The 21232-nt window shown below is 43.4% G+C and overlaps 1 protein-coding gene across 10 annotated transcripts in view; it reads right to left on the bottom strand.

The window, feature by feature from the left end:
• gtf2ird1 (GTF2I repeat domain containing 1) overlaps positions 1 to 21232 on the bottom strand; it is a 198028-nt gene that overhangs the window by 120825 nt on the left and 55971 nt on the right. For 8 of the 10 annotated variants that reach the window (XR_005944285.1, XM_041198276.1, XM_041198275.1 and 5 more), the window contains exons 2-6: positions 10957 to 11097; positions 4742 to 4883; positions 3359 to 3505; positions 2597 to 2780; positions 1361 to 1677 (exon numbers count right to left, since the gene is read on the bottom strand). Coding sequence is in view for 9 of the 10 variants with exons in the window: in XM_041198276.1 (XP_041054210.1) it covers positions 1361 to 1677; positions 2597 to 2780; positions 3359 to 3505; positions 4742 to 4883; positions 10957 to 11091 (925 nt within the window). In the remaining variant the exon portion in view is untranslated. Of the gene's footprint in view, positions 1 to 1360; positions 1678 to 2596; positions 2781 to 3358; positions 3506 to 4741; positions 4884 to 10956; positions 11098 to 16318; positions 16349 to 21232 lie in introns of those variants that run through there. The other 2 variants (XM_041198277.1, XM_041198283.1) reach the window with 2 other exon arrangements.

Here is a 21232-nt window from a genome sequence, read left to right as displayed (position 1 = left end):
TTGAAGGCACCAAGGCTGGTTAAATAATAATTTGCAAAATTTGATCCATTACTGAAGAAATTTATCAAATATATAGACACCACACCTCAAAAATCCCATCAAATGGTGCACCATCTCCTCCGTGATGTTTTGCAAAGTATTGAATTCATTCCTTCAGTGTGGCAGGTTTTAATTCCCTATTCCAGTCCTGCTCCATAGAAGGCAACTGGTAAAACAACATTTGCCAAGCCCTTTTAATCTTTCAAATGCGAGCTGATTAAGAAGCATTGGAATGAGTAACAGAGCTGGTGTGCAGCTCTAGGCCACATCACTAGAATAGGATCAACAAATCAAAGGGTTGAAAGATGGTTTAGAGGGTGTTAGACCTGTGTTCCCAAATTGGAAAACTCCAGCCCAAACACAATATCATTCACTTCATAAATGTTGAATATTTTGCAAATCCTTCCCCCTTTATCTCTTGCTTCTCTTTCAAAGCAATAATGTATCCATTGGTTGGACAAGTTGGTTGCACTCGTTGATCAGTGTTGTTACCCATTCCCATTTAGAATTTTCTGAGTGGCCGTTTTGAAGATGTAATTCAGACACCACAATGCTGCCCAGTAGATAAAATTCTAGTTTTTACACTTACTTGTGTCTCTCGTGACAAGAAAGCTTTTATCACCAGCAACGCCAATCACAAAGATCAAGCCATATCACTGCCCCCACTACACTGTTCCAATCTTACACCCTGAGGGGTCTGACAGAAGGCAGCAACCACACCAATCAGGCCATCAATGTGCATATAATGGTGATGATTCAGAAGTACCCACGGTGGGAGGAGGGGGCTTCTGTAGAAGAGGGACATAAATCAGTGGTGAAGCGGGGAAGGCACTGGGCATTCACCTTTTGGGCTCTGGGTTTAAATCCAGCTCAGACTGATGGGGTCTGGCCAGTCCCTAAAGCAGAACAAAACCCTCCTCGATTTGACACTAAGGGAGTTGCTCTCTGGTTTAAGCTACCAGCGGGAAACCTTGGCCATCCATATCATGCACACCAGGAAAACCATGTATACACTGCCCATGAATTTCCACCTATGAATTCAATGCTAGCTCAGAGAGGCTAAGGAATGGCTGGAGAAATGGTGGGAAGGGTAGTCATCAAGACGGAGGGTGAGGAACGTTGTCAGGATATGGTGGAAGTGGCTTCACTCTAAAACAGATTGTTGTCTATCTTCTCTGGGAAGGTTCGGAGGAAGCTAAGAAACTTTATATGTCCTAACACTGACCAATCAGCACATTACAAACCATCAAGGTGCTTGCTGCCTTTTCTTTTAGCCAAGTGCCGCTGGTTTGAATTCCCCTGAATATAAAAAGGCTTTTACCAGTGTCATCGGCGCAGTCTCGAGCAGCAGGGAGCTTATTCGAGTCCATCATTATTGAGGCTCCAGTGTGTGAAAGGTCATGGTTAAAGTTTGTTGTAGGCCTTGTAGCCAAAAGGTCCTGGTTTAAATCCAATGGAATCCTGGATCCTGGGAGATCATAAAGGAATTGTGGGGGTGTCCGTACATTGCTCGTGTCCTGATTGGCTAGTTTAGCCACCGGACTCTCCCGGTTAAAATCACAAGTGCTTTTTCCAGGCTGGATTTCCCGATCCTGATCCACACGGGTCCTCAGCTCCTGGAGATCCTCGTCAAATGATCTGGAGAGAATGGAGGGGGTGGGAGGATAGGAAAATAAAAATACCATTGGCTTTCAGTGAAGATTCTGCTTTAAAGTTTAAAATATGTAAGAGGTATACACATACTGGGACACGGGCTCCAGATAAAAGAACTCTCACACACTGGGCCTCAGAGACCCCTGGATTTGGTGGGGAGGAGGAAAATACAACAGAACTCCAAGATTAGTTCACTGTGACCAAAAATATCACAACTTTTCAGCTTACAATTCACCCTAAAAGATTTGAGTGGGTAAAGTTGTACACCTAAGGTGTTTAAATTTCAGATTGACTTTGGCTCAGTAGTAGCACTCTCACCTGAGTCAGAAGGTTGCATGGTCAAGCACTATTCCAGAGATTTGAGTGCAATCACCAGGCTGACACTTATCTGTGGTACTGAGAGAGTGCTGCACTGTCAGAGGTACAATCCTTTGATGGGACATTAAAGCAAGGTCTCGTCTCCCATCTCAGGTGTGCAAAAATGATGCCGTGGCACTAAGAGCAGGTGATTTCTTCCAGCGTCCTGGCCAATATTTATTCCTCAACCAACACCTAACGCTGATTATTGGATCATGATCACATTGACATTTGTGGGAGCTTGCTTTGTGCAAAATGGCTGCCACATTTCCACCATTACACTAGTAGTTACACTTCAAACATACTTCATTGGCTGTAGAATGCTTTGGGATGCTATATAAGTGCAAGTTCCTGGGGTTCTTCATTACAAAGAATAGTGCTTAATTACCATTGTCCTATAACTGACGTCAAGTATTAGCTAGGCTGGATGGAGGAGAGGATGAGAAAACACTGCATCACTCAATCTTTCCATCCTCTAAGAGACGTCTTGGTGCCTGAATGAGTCTGTCCTCTCTCATGCCTAATAAGCCATTTCATGGACAAATACCTTTTCACAATAAATCGAATTCGGTTACTCCGCTCCAGAATCCTTTTCAGAGTGTGAGCTTCATACTCGGAAGGCCGCTTGAAACTGACCCCATCAGGCAGCCCATGAACCACTATAGAAGGTGGGTCCCTCAGGATTTTCTCATAAGGCACAGGGACAATTGAAGACTTTTCCAGGGCCTCACCTGAAATCAAAGTGAGTTCTGATCATTAATCACTGAGAAAGTCTAAACTAATATCCAGTAGGTTGTAACTCTCTTAAAGTTTTCTCACATTACTTCACAGCAGAAACAATTCCCTTGGTCTTGCAGTAATGTCATTACATAGCAAATATTTTTAATGATCCCATTGTAAATTGTAAAATGATTTATAAAATTGTGACCCAGAGTGAGTGAGGAGGAATTCCAGACAGCCTGCTGGAGAATAGTTTTTACTATTTACAATAATATTTACAAGTATTTTACAGTCTACAAGTTTCTCTCATGAAACATCAATGACAGTTTTTACCTAGAAGAACTGGATTTTGTGGCCTTAAAATAAATCATATTTTCAGCACATTATCTGGAACTGTATCCCCAGCAGAGTAAGATGCTGAATCATATCCCAAGCAGACCAAGAGAGCACCAGTGGTAGCACACCTCCAGAACACTCCTGGAAGATGTTGCTGTTGTGCGCTCTGATCTGTGCATCTCTGACCCCCCATAAAAATCGAGCACAACCCCTCCCCCGGTGTGCAGTTAACACACAAATTCTACACACTCACTGTAAAGCACAGCAAACACTTCTTCCACCATCTTTCGCAAGACATAAACATCAGCCATGGGATCCGGCGAGTCCCTTTGAACATTCCGACCATTGTCTGTCACCATTTTTAACATCTCCATCTCCCGTAGTTGTGCGTTCCAGTTTGCTGCCGGGACAAGGGTGGAGATTCAGTTAACCGATGAAGGGTAGGTGACAACCACCCCCCCCAGCCAGCCTGAATAGAAGAGGATAGAGTACACATGCTTACTCTGCTCTCTGGCACCATGTCCTCATTGAAGGAGGAGACAGATGACTTGTACCTGAAGCCTTTACTTATATTGCTCCTTAGCACAAAAGGAAGCTGGGATGATTTGCAGTTAATCTTCTTTCGGGCAGTGCCTCAGCAATTCCCCTTAAAGATACGATTGAAATAAAGAACACCCACATCTAACCACACACTGCACAAACCTGAGAATATTAACGTTCATTGGTTTTCAACTTCTCACTGACCAAGAGTCTCTACCCCACTTTTAAATGAAACATGCGTTTAACTTCCTTCCCCTCACCTGAGGGGACAGGCAGCCAATGCAGCCCCAGGCCATTACTAATAGTATTTTATTATGGCAAATTATTTCCCCCTGCACCTGTGGGATTTCAGGAGCGGAGCCTCGTGTCCATCAAGACCGTCAGGATTTGGAAATGATTCCACTCTAATTCCAAAGAATTCAGTAACAATTCAGAGTTTGGGTGTTTGTTTAGGGCTATTTATAAAATGGACTTCACATTAGTCTAGATGTACAATCAAATCATTCATGCAAAGTAAATGAAGCGTCAAGTACTCTCCCTTAGTCTCTGAACAGACTCCATACTCAATACGAAAAAATCTACATGTGTTCCTTAATAAGAAAGGACATGCATTTGGATAGTACTTCAGGGTGTCTCAAAGCAGAGCACAGTTAATGAAGTACTTTGAACTCTGGCCGCTATTGTTGTGTATGGCACATGGGGCAGTTAACTTGCGCACAGCAAGGTCCTACAAACAGCACTGAGATGATCTGCAGTTGGTGATGTTAGCTGAGAGGTAAATGTTGGCCAGGTGAATACTCCCCTGCTCTTCTTCAAAGTCTGCCAAAGGATCTTTTACGTCTGCGCAAGACGGACTAGGGCCTTGACATAACGTTTTACCCAAAAGGTGGTACTGCTGACACTGCAGCACTCCCTCATCCCTATTCTGAAGGGTCAGCCAGTGCTAGGTACTCAAATCTTGCACTGGGGCATTATGGAATGATGGAAGTATCAGTACAGAAGGAAGGATACCACATAGCCAATTAAGCCAGTATTAGAAGCTCAAAAAGCAGCTCTACATACCCTAGTGCACAATAACCAAGTGTTGTAAACTTACTGCAGTATTTGACAAATTCTTTTTGCAGTTCTCTCCTGGCATTTAAAAACAATTTTCCTTTCTCTGTTCCCAGAACAAACATGGTTTCCTCATGAACAGCAATGCAGGCAACTTCAGTATTTAACTTTGAGAGCGCTGTGCACTGCAGAATGCAAAAGATCACAAAGAGGTTAGTGTCTGGGGAGGCCGGAGCCAAGCAGAAAGTCAACATCCATGGATTGTAAATGGAAATTCAGCTATCCAGAACTCAAGATATTTAACACACAGAAGGAATGTCCATTATCTGAACCCTGAAATCCATTGATACTGAGGGTCAATTGAAAACTTCAAAACTTGGATAGGTTTTTGTTAGGCAAGCGAGATGGAGTTAAGATACTGATCAGCTATGATCTCATTGAATGGGGGAAACAGGCTGAAGGGGCTGAATGGCCTACACCAATTCTTATGGTCCCTAATTGCATTTCACATACACAATGAAAAGTGGTTTCACAATGAATAACTTCTACTTGCATGCAGTGGCTGCTGTTCACCTTTGAGATAAAGAATTCTGTTTTTATGATGCCAAGACATTAGACATCCAAAAAAGGGGAAATCACTGGAAAAAAACACCTTTAGCAAATGATAGATAAGCTAGACTTTCAGATGAGGCAGTTGATGCTTTATCTAAAACTTTAAACTTTCCCTCTTTCAGAAGTTGACTGGCTCTACCAAACATTCTCAACACTTCCAATCCATTATTGCTGGTGGCAAATTGTCATCCTTTTTTCAGCCAAAGAGCAGCTTTGCATGCTGGGGTCACACATCAGTAATTCCCTGAGTAGGGAAATCGTGGGAGGCATGTGTCTGAACTTCCACTCCTCGCTCCTGGATTGGGAAGGCATCTCTGCTTACCAAACAGCAAGTCCTGGCACACACAGTGGGGACTTCATTAGAATCAGCAAGGCCCCTTAACCCCTGTACTTTGAAGGAACAGGCTTCCTGTGATTGACAGGGATACCATACACCAGGATGAATCACAGCATTTAAAAATGTCAAAAAGACCTAACCCAATAATTCAGCTTTGAGACAGGAGTAGGCCGCACAAGAGGAAACATTTTCCAGGGGTCAATAATACTGGATAGCAGGATTGTTTAATTATTTGAGAGTACCTCATTATAAATGTTGTTTATTGGCAATTTATGAGCTACAGGAAATTCAAAATGGTGGTTCAAAGCATGGCAACATTTTATGAGGGATTTTATTGGTTGAGTTTGTTTTATTTCTGTTGACTGCTTGTACATCACTTAATTGTTCATACATTGATAGCAGTTCCTTATTAGGGTTTTAAATGTTTTCTTTCCATTCAGTTCATGCATGTCCAACCTCTTCATTGGAATTTGTTGCTCTGTTTTTGAATTTACATCTTATTTTGTGAAGCAGGTCAAAATGTGACAGGGAAAGTTGCCTGGATTCTTCTTTACAATTAAGTGCGACACCTGATGTGATGGGAATGTGACATTTTAAATGCCATCACTAATAAGACTTCTCATGGCATTGCGCTTGGGTATATCAATGTGGACACCATTTTGCTAATAGGAATATTACACCATGAACACATTTTTATAGTTAAAGAAAGGGACTTGCATTTCTACACCACCCTTTACCTCAGGGTGTCCCAAAGTGCATTATGTTCAATGAAGTACCTCTGAGATGTACTCGCTGCTGTAATGTAGAAAATGCAGCGACCAATTTGTGCACAGCAAGATCCCGCAAATGGGATAATGACCAGATCGCCTGTTTTAGGTGTTGTTTGTGAAACAAATGTTGTCATGGACACTGGAGAATTGTTAGTTTTTCTAATTGTTGGAACCTTTCAGCCGTATATTTGAAATTGTGGCATTCTATCTCTCTCCTCCTCCTCCTTCAGCTACCATGCCCTAAGAAGACATTGGTGACCATGGACTTCCATTGGATTGGTCCATGATCATGCTTGGCAAAGTACTGCAATGGTTTGCCATTTCCTTCTGCAGCATGACCAGGAAACTCTCCTAGTATTTACCGACTGCAATCAGGCATATTGGAAAGATTTACAAGTTGATATTCAACCTCTTTGGCCACATGATGAACGCAGCTTCCTTGGCCATCAAGTCCTGAAGTGGGATTTGAACCCCGAGCTTCTGGCCCAGAGGTAGGGATGTTACCACTGCGCCACAAGACCTCGCTCCATTTCGTTATGCTTGCCTAGGAATTAAGGAAGGTTCCTGCTGGTTATCTTCAGCTGTTTATGCCAACAGCACGCATTCTGCTTCCTGGCAACTTAATCCAACTCCCATTTTAAAGATGCCATTAATCCCAGGACCCCTATAAAACCAGCTGGAAACTTCACTCGATGTTAATGCCAGCTGGGAGAGACAAAGATACTGCTAGTTACAACTTAAATGCTGGCAGGAATAAAATCAGACAAAGGGTATCACCCACCAGTGACTGTTACTTTAGCCGAGTTCTGATGAAAGTTCATTGACCTGAAACGTTAACTTGGTTTTTCTCTCCACAGATGCTGCATGACCTGTTGAGTATTTCCAGCATTTTCTGTTTTTATTTCTGATTTCCACCATCCGCAGTATTTTGCCCTTGAGCTACTTTAGCCATTTTCCTTGCGCCTGTCATCAATTTCTGCCTTACCAAATCACTAGCTGTAACTATAGCTCATCTCCGGTGGCACAGCGTATATGAAGCTGTCCGTGCCAACATGCAGCAAAAGGCCTGGACAATATTCAGGCTTTGGCTGATAAGTGGCAAATAACGTTCAACAGCATTTCCATCATTGAATGCCCCATCATCAGCACCATGGGAGGTTACCATAGATTAGAAATTGAACTGGATCAGCCATATAAATAGTGCAGCTATAAGAGCAGGTCAGAGGCTCGGAATTCTGTGGTGAGTAACTCACTCCTGACCCAAGGTCTATCCACCATCTAAAAGGCACAAGTCAGGAGTGTGATGGAATATTCTCCACTTGTTTGGATGAGTGCAGCTCCCACAACACTGGTGAAGTTCAACACTATCCTGGACAAAGCAGTCCACTTAATGGGCACCCTAACCATCACCTTCAACATTCATTCCCTCCACAATCGGCATACAGTAGCAGCAGTGTGTACCACTGACAAGATGCACTGCAGCAACTTGTTAAGGCTTTTTTGAAAGCACCTTCCAAACCCAAGACCTCTACCACCTAGAAGGACAAGGGCAGCAGACACATGGGAACACCACCACCTGGAAGTTCCCCTCCAAGTCACTCACCATCCTGACTTGGAAATGCATCGCCGTTCCTTCACTGTCGCTGGGTCAAAATCCTGGAACTCCCTCCCTAACAGCACTGTGGGTGTACTTACACCACATGGACAGCAGCAGTTGAAGAAGGCAGCTCACCAGCACCTTCTCAAGGACAACTAGGGATGGGAAATAAAAGCTGGCCCAGCCAGCAACACCCACATCCCATGAGTGAATATAAAAGAAAAGACAAATGTTAGAAAACTTGTGTGCCTCTAATGCTCAGGCTAGTATTGATTATACAGGGCAGAATTTCAACGTTAACAGATGAAAGTCAGAAATGTATTAAACAATGAGGAGTACAGTAATAGACATCAGGAGGCCATAGACAGCATGGTGAAATGAGTCTACACAGGGAAGACAAAATTTAATGCAGGAAATGGGAACTGATGCATTCTGGTAGGAAGAATGAAGAGGCATTATGTTTTAAGGAGATGCAGAAACAGAGACACCTGACAGTGCACATACACAAATCTTTAACTGGTGGTGGAACAAGTTCAGAAGGCTGCTAACAATATTAATAGAGGGATAGAGTACAAAAGGAAGTTATGTTAAAACTTTATAAAACACCGGTTAGGCCTGAGCTAGAATAGCACGTTCGGTTTGGGTGCATCACATTTTAGAAAGAATGCCAAGGCCGCAGAGAGGGTGCAGAAGAAATTTACCAAGATGGTACCAGGGATGAGGGACTTCAGTTACGTGGAGAGACTGGAGAGAGTGGAGAAACTGGGATTGTTCTCCTTAGAGTAGAGGAGGTTAAGGGGAAATTGAATAGAGCTGTTCAAAGTTGTGAATGGTATTGATTGAGTAAATAAGTTGAAACTGTTTCCAGTGGCAGAAGGGCAGGTAACCAGAGAAACACAGACTTAAGATGATTGGCAAAAGAACCAGAGGTGACGTGAGGAAATACTTTTTTTATGAAGCGATTTGCTGTGATCTGGTATAAGATGACGGTGGAAAGTAACTTTCAAGATGGAACTGGATAAATATGTGAGGAACATAAAATAAAAGGGACATAGAGAAAAGCCAGGGCAGCCGGATTAATAGGACAACTCTACCAAAGAGCTGGTGTGAGCTCAATGAGCCGAATGGCCTCCTTCTGTGTTGTACCACTCAATGTTTCTGTCTGTGTATGCAGGTTCTGTATTATTTTCAGACTCTCTGGAGGTGATTTATCATCATCACTTCTTGGACGCTAAACCAGCAAATCACCGACCTTTATACGAAAGTCCCAACTTCCATTTCCAGTGGAGGGGAAGTAGATGGCTCTCTATGAAGAGGCAAGGAATCTGTCCAGTGTTTTACTGCACAAGCGGTGAAGATCAAAATCCTCTTCCTCTGACCACCAGTAAATTTATAATCTCAGACTTTTATTCAAAAGAGTTTTAAATTTTAGCAAACTTATAGGGTTTGACTTTTAGCCCCGGCTGGGGCCAGGATCGGAGGCAGGCGCTGTAAGAGGCACTATAAGAATCCCAGCTGGCCAGCATGCCAATTCCCTGCCCTCATCCCAGTCCCTGGCCATTTTTGTGGAGACGTTTTGGTGGTGGTTAGGGCTGGTGGCTGGAGTTGGTGAGGGGGGGTGCGTGGGGGAAGCAGGTAGCTGGCACAGCTCGTTAAGGCCAATTAAAGGAGGCCAGCAGGGGTTTTCTAGGCATCCTTCAGGTCACCAAGGGGGCGTGAAGCCAACTTATGTGCCGGAGGGGTACCAAGCCTCCAGACAGGCCCGGAGGCACTCACTGGAAATATTGTCCATTTGAAATCTCTCCTGCAAACTGTCCAAAAGAGAGGTTCCCCTGCTCCCTCCATTTTGAAGCTCTCTCTCACTCACTTACCTTCCATCACAGGTTGCTGCCCCTTTCAAGCTGAAAGGTCTCAGATTGGCCCTCCAGCTTTGAAGGCCTGCCCTCGAAAATCACACTAAATGACGTTTCCCCCCCCCCCCCCAACGTGTTTGCTTCTGACCCACATTTCAGCCAGGCAGCCAAAGCCCAGAGGGAAAATCTGGCCTCCAGTAATTGTTTATAGTTGTCTTTCCTCTCTCTGACTTTTGAGAGTTTTCCATTTTGTTCTGGGACTAATACCTGCTGGGAATTTGCTTCATAGGACACCTGCTTATACTGCAGCATGCTGGGAAATGTAAGCACAGGTGCTTGCTGGGAAGTGGTTTATGGACTAATCTCTCCCAGTCAGTGACAGGTGGGGAAGGGGAACATAAGCTCTAGAAGCTTCAAAAATGTTGAGGCCTCTGAATAAAAATATTGCTCCAAGTATGGAAACATACAAGATAATTTTATAGGTAAGATTAATCATGTTGGAAAGTATATAACTTTTCTGCATTTATGGGAGAAACAGAAGCACGGAATAAGGGACATGGAGAACAGCCAGGGCAGCGGGATTAATAGGACAGCTCTACCAAAGAACTGGTGTGAGCTCAATGAGCTGAATGACCTCCTTCTGTGTTGTACCACTCAATGTTTCTGTCTGTGTATGCAGGTTCTGTGTTATTTTCAGACTCTCTGGAGGTGATTTTCATCATCACTTCTTGGATAAGGGGGTCACACGCTGCTTGGATAATGGGAGGCCAAATTGGTAGAGGAGCAAAGGGAGCGAGGGGTACAGACAGGCAAATCACCAAAGGTAGCAGGTTGGTGAAACTATAAAAGGAAACAAACAATAAGGTTCATTTCTGGATGGATAGAACTGAAAAGCAGAGAAGTTATGTTAAATCTATATCAAACCTGGATTAGACCACACTTAGAGCACTGTGCACTTATCTGGTCCCCATATTGTAAGAAAGATAGAGACACTGGAGAGGGTGCTAAAAAGATTCACAAGGATGATACCAGAGTTGAGAAGTTATAATTCTCAGGCAAGACTGTCCTACTGGAGCAGATTGCACTGACCATCGAGTCCAAGGCAGACACCAAGCTGGTGATAATGTCCTTCTTGTCTGAGAAGCTCTGAACTCCACACATAAGTAGCTGTTCGTGACAGTTATTACTCCTGGCTCCTTCTTCCAGACTCCCTATATGTGCCATGTTTACCTGTGGAAATAGACAACAGCAGGAAAACATCCATTACTGAAAGTGGAGGTCTGTCCTGTGTATCATTACACTGCTTGCTTCCCCAGCCCCACCCCCACAACATCCCAAACCCCACTCCTATGAGGGCTACAAAGAACCATCAGGCTGGGTGCAAATCATATCATTCACTAAGTGGCAGACAATACAGTGGTCTGAAAATATTATTTCCTATTGTTAAAAATATATTGATGCTGCAAATGACCTCCTTGGATTCCATGGTAACTTCTGTCATGTCATATATACTAATATAACACAATTATTAACTTCTTGCCAATTTTGTCTCTCCCCCTCTCCTTAAGGCATTGACTTGTTGCTGAGGTATTGTCCTGAAAGGCACTGGTCAACTTTTTATTTCTTTGTTATTGGGATGTGAGCATCACTGGCAAGGCCAGCACTTGTTGCCCATCCCCAATTGCCCTTGAGAAAGGTGAGCTGCCTTCTTGAATTGCTGCATTCTATCTGGTGCAGGTATACCTACAGAGCTATTAGGAATGGAGTTCCAGGATTTTTGACCCAGTGACTTCTGATACCTTCCCCAATGTCCAGACATTTACTCATGAACTTCAACAATGACTGTCGATGGGAACCACAGCTAAACACAGTCCTGTTCTCTCTTGACCCCAAACATACACATTCCCGAATAGTGAGGAGTGGGAAAACCAGCTGATTTCCCCCCTTCCAGTTGAGGTCTTTATCGCCCAGGTATTTTTAGCTCAGTTGACTGTAGTGGGGCATGATGGGGAGTAGCAAATGTTTCAGCACAGTCCTCCATCAGGAGCTGGTTTACAGTATGGGGCATCTTAAAAAAGAAAAAAGCATGAAGTAGATTAACTGTCCACAGTTCATACAAAGGGTCAACATCCTTGTCATCTTTGACCTGTTATCTCAACCAGTGCTGCCTGACCTGTCGAATGCTTCCAGCACTTTTGTTTCTTTGAGTTATCTGTAGTTTTTCTGCCTTTTTGTTTACTGCCGACTGTGTTAGTTTCATTAGAGCTCAAAGTCCAACACCAACTTTTATCTTTCCCATCTCCAATGTCAACTCCTTCAGAGACACTAAACTTTCCCTTCCACCTAGACTGTGCCCCTCTTGCCCCACACACACACACACACACACACACACATCAATATAGACAACAACTCAAATGTTAAACACAGGGACCTAGCTGGCTCAACGATGTAACTGGAGTTATCTGTGTGGATCCTCTTGAAATCAAAATGAGACAACCCACAGAGGCCTCAAATCTAGGGAATCATGATTATAAAATAAGCAATTTAGAAATATCTTCAACCTTGGGTTCCAACAATCTTGATGTGAGTCACTTTCACATTTACTTCCTTAAAGGGAAATCCCCCCCGTAATATCTGCGGAACACATGCACATAGTTACATTCCTGTGACCTTCTGATCTGATTAAATCACATTATGTGGTTACTGAACAGTGCAGACATTTCCTGCTGCTTTTCGCAGGTTGCCATGCTCTTTTAACCAATTAATGGACTTCATATGATCATCAGAGCATCAAAAAGCACTTGGATGATCTGTAAGTAACTATTCATTCAGTACACAAACAGAAGAAATTATAGGTAAATGCACCCATCGATGACAACTTCATTTATATGGTGCCTTTAACACAGTAAAACATTCCAAGATGCCTCACAGGAGCATTATCAGACAGAAATTGACACTGAGCCAAAGGAGAAGACATTAAGACAGATGATCCAAAGCTTGGCTAAAGTAGTAGGTTCTAAGAAACATCTTAAAGGAGGAGAGAGATACAGAGAGGCAGGGGGCTTGGACAGGGATTCCAGGGCTTGGGGCCTAGGCACCTGAAGACCTGGCCACTAATGCTGAAGTGATGGGATTCAAGGATGGACAAGAGGTCAGAATTGAAGGAATGCTGAGATCTTACAGGTTTGCAAGGCTGGAAAGGGTGTGGAGGTAGGAAGGGGCAAGGCCATGGAGGGATTTGAACACAAGGGTCAGAATCATAATTTTAAAGCTTTGGTGGATCTGGAGCCAAGATAGGTCAGCGAGTACGGGTCATCCTGCCCTCCTAGCAGGAAGACACATACCCAGTTAAGGTTGCTGAAACTCCATCTCCAAACTGCAATTTCTCTGCCTGATTACTGAATATATCTGTAAATGCCCGGACCCCATGAAATCTCATGGCATCAGGTCAAATATAGGCAAGGAAACCTCCTGCTGATTACCACGTACCGCGCTCCCTCAGCTGATGAATCAGTGCTTCTCCATGTTGAACACCAATCGGAGGAAGCACTGAGAGTGGCAAGGGCGCAGAATGTACTCTGGGTGGGAGACTTCAATATCCATCATCAAGAGTGGTTCGGTAGCACCACTACTGACCGAGTCCTAAAGGACATAATTACTAGATTGGGTCTGTGGCAGGTGGTGAGGGAATCAACAAGAGGGAAAAACATACTTGTTCTCATCCTCAGCAACCTGCCTACCACAGATACATCTGTCCATGACAGTATCGGTAGGAGTGACTACCGCACAGTCCTGTGGAGGCGAAGTCCCGCCTTTACATTGAGGATACCCTCCATCGCGTTGTGTGGCACTACCACCGTGCTAAATGGGATAGATTTCGAACAGATCTAGCAACTCAAGACTGGGCATACATGAGGCGCTGTGGGCCATCAACAGCAGTAGAATTGTACTCAAACACAATCTGTAACCTCATGGCCCGGCATGTCACCCACTCTACCATAACCACCAAGCCAGGGATCAACCCTGGTTCATTGAAGAGTGCAGGAGGACATGCCAGGAGCAGCACCAGGAATACCTAAAAATGACATTTCAACCTGGTGAAGCCAATACACAGGACTGCTTGCATGCCAAACAGCATAAGCAGTAAGTGATAGACAGAACTAAGTGATCCCACAACCAACAGATCAGATCTAAACTCTGCAGTCATGCTACATCCAGTCATGAATGGTGGTGGACAATTAAACAACTCGTTAGAGGAGGAGGCTCCACAAATATCCCCATCCTCAATGATGGGGGAGCCCAGCACATCAGTGCAAAAGATAAGGCTGAAGCATTTGCTACAATCTTCAGCCAGAAGTGCCAAGTGGATGATCCATCTCAGCCTCCTCCAGAAGTCCCAGGCATCACAGATGCCAGTCTCCAGCCATTTTGATTCACTCCACGTGATATTAAGAAACGGCTGAAGACACTGGATACTGTAAAGACTATGTGCCCTGACAATATTCTAGCAATAGTACTGAAGACTTGCGCTCCAGAAATTGTGCTCCAGAACTTGCCGTGCCCCTAGCCAAGCTGTTCCAATGCAGCTACAAAACTGGCATCTACCCAGCTATGTGGAAAATTGCCCAGGTATGTCCTGTACACGAAAAGCAGGACAAATCCAACCCGGCCAATTACCGATCCATCAGTCTACTCTCCATCATCAAAGTAATGGAAGTGATCTTCAACAGTGCTATCACGCAACACTTGCTTAGCAATAACCTGCTCACTAACACCCAGTTTGGGTTCCGCCAGGTTCACTTAGCTCCTGACCTCATTACAGCCTTGGTTCAAACATGGACAAAAGAGCTGAACTCCCAAGATGAGGTGAGAGTGACTGCCCTTGAAATCAAGGCTGCATTTGACTGAGTGTGGCATCAAGGAGCCCTAATAAAACTGGAGTCAATAGGAACCAGGAGGGAAGCTCTACACTGGTTAGAGCATACCTAGCACAAAGGAAGATGGTTGCGATTGTTGGAGGTCAGTCATCTCAGCTCCAGGACATCACTGCAGGAGTTCCTCAGGGTAATGTCCACAGCCCAACCATCTCCAGCTGCTTCATCATTGACCTTCCTTCCATCACAAGGTCAGAAGTGGGGATGTTAGCTGATGATTGCATAATGTTCAGCACCATTCGCGGCTCCTCAGATGCTGAAGCAGTCCATTTCCAAATGCAGCAAGACCGGGACAATATCCAGGCTAGGGCTGACAAGTGGCAAGTAACATTTGCGCCATACATGTGCCAGGCAATTACCATCACCAACAAGAGAGTCTAAACATTGCCCCTTCTTGTTCAATGGCATTACCATCACTGAATCCTCCACTATCAATATCCTGGGGGTTACCATTGACCAGAAACTGAACTGGACTAGCCATATAAATACTGTGGCTACAAGAGCAGGTCAGAGACTAGGAATCCTGTGCTGAGTAAATTACCTCCTGACTCCCCAAAGCCTGTCCACCATCTACAAGGCACAAGTCAGGAATGTGATGGAATACTCCCCACTGGCCTGGATGAGTGCAGCTCCCACAACACGCAAGAAGCTTGACACCATCCAGGACAAAGCAGCCCACTTGATTGGCATCACATCCACAAACATTCACTCCCTCCACCACCGAAGCACAGTAGCAGCAGTATGTACCATCTACAAGGTGAACTGCAGGAACTCACCAAAGCTCCTTAGACAGCACCTCCCAAATCCAAGACCATTAACATCTAAAAGGACAAGTGCAGCAGATAAGGTGGGAACACCACCACCTAGAAGTTCCCCTCCAAGTCACTCACCATCCTTACTTGGAAATATATCACCATTCCTTCACTGTTGCTGGATCAAAATCCTGGAACTCCCTTCCTAACAGCATTGTGGGTGTACCTACACCACATGGACTGCAACAGTTCAAGAAGGCTGTTCACCACTACCTTCTCAAAAACAATTAGGGATGGAAAATAAATACTGGCCCAGCCAGCGAAGCCCACATCCCATGAATGATTAAAACAAAATGCCCATGCATTGACATAAGTGTACTCGAAAACATCATACCACCGAGCAGTGTCAGGTACCTTGGCACCACCCAAACTGATTCCTAGTTGGGCTGCAAAGAGCCAGTCGTGTGGGAAGAGGAGGACTTAAAAACTCCTTCTGGTGTGACCCCTTCATTCCTTGAAAGTTATTTCTGCCCTCACATTGACTGTTGCTCCTTTCGAGAATTTTAAGGTCAAAAATCTCCCACTGGTCTGTGGAAATCAGATTTAACAACATAAATGCTGGCAGCTATATCACAAATGCCACAATCTGAATTAGGAGACCCACATAAAACTGATTTCTGTCACACAAGCCACAATAACTTCACCCTCTCTCCCTGCACCTTTCCCCCACCCCACCCTCAATTCTATACACAGCTCAATACTTACACAGAGACTGCCAATGAAGTAAACTGACAGGATTACCAGAAGAATTTGCAAACCCTGGAGATCAGAGATAAAACAGTGAGGTAGGTGGTCAGAGGCAGATATGTGGAGGATAATCTCACTACTGGCTCCAGGTCAGAGTTTGCAGGGTCCTCACCACATTAGCAAACCTTTGCCCAGCCCCCAGTCTGTGCATAATGCCACATGTTACAATCAGCACGCACTTACAAGAGATAGGCAGATGTTGGAATGAGGATGTGTCACCTAGGTAACCAAGGCATTGGGCCACCTTAATCAACGTGCAGCAGCACGTTTAGCATTTGTTGTGTGGCACGTCTAATGGTCCATGTGGCAAAAACAGGGCAGCAATACAAAGGCTCTGTGAGAACATGGGCATGCCTCTGCAAGTGGAAACCTATGAACGGTTGCCAGAATGCTGTCCATTCTCCCTCGCTGATACTCTACTAATCTTACAATGAAGTACTGTTCAGATGCATTATAAGACAGGATTGTAATACTATGCAAAGTATTATGCACATTTATCTCAACAACTCTTCAGAGCCAATAATCTATTCCTCACACATGCTCAGGATTTGGACACAGTCAAGACAACACTGCCTTTTTCGGTCACCTTGATCCAATCAGATCCATTGTAGCTTCAAAAGGGACAAACCTCTTTCTCTGGGAGATTCAAACGGAGCCATTCTGTTTTGTCAATCTGCTCCCCCAGAGTGGTGCAGTTTTAAGTGTGATAAGTAACTGGTTAGTAACAATGTATAGCTTTAAGTTTAATTTATATTTTTAATTTGGGTGTTAAGAAATGTGAGACCTGGTTTTAGTTTCATTTAGAAGTTTTTGTGAGCTGGGTGCCAGGACATCTGGGGCCCTGTTTTCATATGTGCATTTTTAGTGAGCTTTTACAACTCTTGAAGTGTAGAGATGGGTTACCATGGGGTTAGTTGTTTTTTTTAAACTTCACTAAACTAAATAGAAAAAACTGTGCTGTTGCTTAGTGACATGGGCCCAGAGACACACAGGGAGACAGGGAAACACAGAAGGGAGGCCAGTTAGTGTGTGTATACCAGCGAGTGCAGGCAGAAGACCTAATCTCTCTAATAAGAAATCCGATAAACATGCTGGAGAAATTAGTTTAGAGAACTCATGTGTTTGCTCTGAAATAATAGTGAGTTTAGATTGTGGTTTGTGGATGTCTCAGCTGAAGAAATGCATCTAGCGATTGCTCAGAAGTCCACCAAAAGAAAATTGTTTGAAACTGAACTAACCCAAGCTCGAAACCTTGGTGTTGAGACAATGGTAAATCTTCAATGGGTTTTTGTGTCTGTAAGGGATGCTGGGATAAACGGAATAGTGCGGGTTTGAGTCATTTTCTGGGAAATTATAGAAATCTTTCCAACCTGTTTGTCTACTGTAATTTAATTCATTTTTTCTTGTTTAATAAATATGTTTTATTCTTTAACAGTATACTGGCAGACTCTTGTGAAAGTATTCAGTAACTGACCTCCACTGTTTCTAAAAAGAAACAAAGTTAGGATCTGCCAAGCCAGGTTTCACTCAGGGATCCGCCTTGTCCAGTATTAACATCAGCTGAGATCTTAACAAAGTGGAGATCTTTGTTTGAATGGTTTTTAACCTTGCAGGGTTAGAAATCCTTGAATTTTGAATTTCGGTGGGATCTGTGAATCCTTAAAGAAACGAGTATGTGGAAATGCAGGGCGTAGGAGCGAGTTTTGCTGTGAAGTATAGTCCAGGGGTTTGAATTTAAAGCTGGCTTTGACTGTTGCTAAGATGTTCCTGGGAGTAGAAGACATCACAGTAGATTATTTGAAATCCTTGACGAAGGCTAAACTGAGAGCATTAGCAGATAAATTAAAGGTAGAAATAAACCAGGATTTCATAAGGATAGTATGGTCAAATGGTCAAAGAAATTAGCCAGCATTTAGAATTAAAATAGGAAACACCTGAAATTGATGCATCACAGATAGAGTTAGCAAAAATTCAGTTGCAAATGAAGCAGTTTGAGATGGAAAAAGGAAAAGAGATGAAAAACTTGAATTGGAGGAAAGTGAAAGAGAAATGAAAAAAATTTCTACTAGAAAGAGAGGAGAAAGAAAAAGAGCAAAAGAAATGGAAATGAAAAAGCTCAAATCGGAAAAGGAAAAAGTGAATTTTAAAAATTCTTTCATGGGATGTGGGCATCGCTGACTAGGCCAGCATTTATTACCATCCCTAATTGCCCTCGAGAGGTAGTGAGCTGCCTTCTTGAATCGCTGCAATCCATGTGGTGTAGGTACATCCACAGTGCTGTTAGGAAGGGACCCAGTGACAGTTGTCATGATAATAGCTGATTGTGGTTGTGGACAGCAGCATTTGACACTATACGGTACTCTGTACTATATGTATATGGGGTCACCTGACCCAGGACTTGAAGGTCAGATAGCACATGTTGGAGCCTGTCTTGATAGAGTTCAGATACTGCAGACCTGTATTCATGTTAGGAAAATGTGTTATCAATAAAGTTAGCTCAACTACAATGTCGATATCCTGTGTGCATCACTAAAATAAGAAACAAGACAGAAGAAAACTAAATGCAACAATGGTAATTCTGAAACCATCGAGAGAGTTCAGTTTGGAGGGCAATCTTGCCGAAAACTGGAGGAGGTTCCAGCAGTGATTCGAGCCGTACCTCAGAGCAACAAGCAGTGATAAAAAAGAGCAGGTCAGAGGCTAGGAATCCCACCATGAGTAACTCACCTCCTGACTCCCCAAAACCTATCCACCATCTACAAGGCACAATTCAGGAGTGTGATGGAATACTCTCCACTTGCCTGGATGAATGCAGCTCCAACAACACTCAAGAAGCTCGACACCATCCAGGACAAAGCAGCCTGCTTGATTGGCATCTCTTTCACAAACATTCACTCCCTGCACCACCATTGCACAGTGACAGCAGTGTGTACCATCTACAAGATGCACTGCAGAAACTCACCAAGGCTCCTTAGGCTGTACCTTCCAAACCCATGACCACTACCATCTAGAAGGATAAGGGCAGCAGATCGATGGGAACGCCACCACCTGGAGGTTCCCCTCCAAGATACTCAACATCCTTACTTGTAGATCAGTGGTTCCGATCACTAAAGTTAGAGAAAACCTTTGAGAATGAGGTAAATCATGATTGTGGAAGAATTCCGAAATAGTATTCCAGTAACCAGTAAGACTTATTTAGATGAGTGTCAAGTATCAGAGATCCAAGCAGCAGCAGTTTTGGCTGATACCTATGATATCTCACAGACAGTTACATGTGGAAAAATGGGTCATGTGGGAATCAACAAGGAAACTGGAGGAACAGGAAATCTGGGGATGGAAAAGGTACTAGTGCTAGGGAACAAACAGAGGGATGCAACTTAATAAAGGAAATAGGCTAGAACCTAAAAGTAAAGAAAAGAATATGCTTCCATTGTAATAAAACTGGACATAGTAAAACTAATTGCTGGAAATTAAATGAGAGACCTATTACAGTGGTAGGAACACTTAAAGAATCCTCTGAAAAGGTTTCACCGGGAAAGGAAATGGGTATTAAAGCTGTAGCAGTGGAGCAGGTGAAGCATATTCCCTCAGATCCTAAGGAGGAGGATATGGCACAGGATAGTCAAGAGAATTCTTCCTCGATTACTCCTAACGTGTCTCGAAGGGAGATATGTTCCCATACTCCTCGGACAAAACAGGCAAACACATTATGGAAAGGTTTAAAGATTTTTTTTAAATTGAGGAGAGGTATTCCCTTATTCTTCTAATCAAGGAGGCAAACCAATAAAGATATTGAGAGACAATGGAACCAGTCAGTTACTGATGTTGACTGGTGATAAAATGTGTCTTCCATAGGGGTTAATGAAGGAAAAACTATTAACAGGATGTACACCTGAAGGTTATAAGCTCTTCCCATTATATACAGTTGGATTAAAGAGTGATTTAGTAAGTTGGGAGGTTGCAGTTGGAGTAAAGCATCAAATCCTTATAGAAGAAATTGATTTTATCTTGGGGAATGACCTGAGTGGCTCAAAAATATTAGCCTCACCGAAGGTGTTGGAACAACCAGTGGAAGTGAAAGAAACTGAAATGCAACAGGAGGAACATCTTGGATTGTTTCCTGACTGTGTAGTGACTAGATCTCAGACCCATAAAATTAGACAGGAAGAGGAGGAAGCTACACAACAGGGAGATGATGTAGAAATTCAGTTGTTATCTGACACTATTTTCAAAAACTTAAGTAAAAAGGAGGAAGGTAAAGAGAATGAGGCTGACATGTTTAGCCCATCTTCTTTAGTTAAAAATACAACAGGCAGAACCTGAGTTGAAAGAGTTGAATCAAACAGCATACTCAGAGACTGAATCAGAACCAATACCAGAGCATTATTATTTAAAAGACAAAGTGCTAATGCGGAAATGGAGACCACCTCAAATGCCAGCCGATGAGGAAGGAGCAGTAGTTCATCAGGTGGTTGCTCCATCTGGGTGTCGTAACAAAATTTTACGAATAGCTCATGAAATTTCAATGACAGGTCACTTCAGGATTAGGAAAACACAGGTTAAAATACTGAAACATTTCTGTTGGCCAGGATTGCAAAAAAGACATGGTTAAATTCTGCCAGACATGTCAGGTAGTGGAGAAACCCCAATCATCAATTAAACCCGCACCCTTAACTCTGATAACTTTTAAAGAACCGTTTAGCAGAGTTTTAATAGATTGTGTAGGACCCCTAACTAAAACCAGAAGTGGGAATCAGCATCTTTTAACAATTATGGGTGTTCCAACAAGATTTCCTGAGGCAGTGCCTTTGGGGAAAATTACAGTAAAAATGGTAGTGAAAAAATTAGTTCAATTCCTTAGATATGGATTAC

The sequence above is a fragment of the Carcharodon carcharias genome, chromosome 10 (genome assembly GCF_017639515.1).
Source record: "Carcharodon carcharias isolate sCarCar2 chromosome 10, sCarCar2.pri, whole genome shotgun sequence".
In the NCBI taxonomy this organism is placed as follows: domain Eukaryota; kingdom Metazoa; phylum Chordata; class Chondrichthyes; order Lamniformes; family Lamnidae; genus Carcharodon; species Carcharodon carcharias.
The sequence above is the reverse complement of the archived record's forward strand: the minus strand, read 5'-3'. Positions and strand labels throughout refer to the sequence as shown.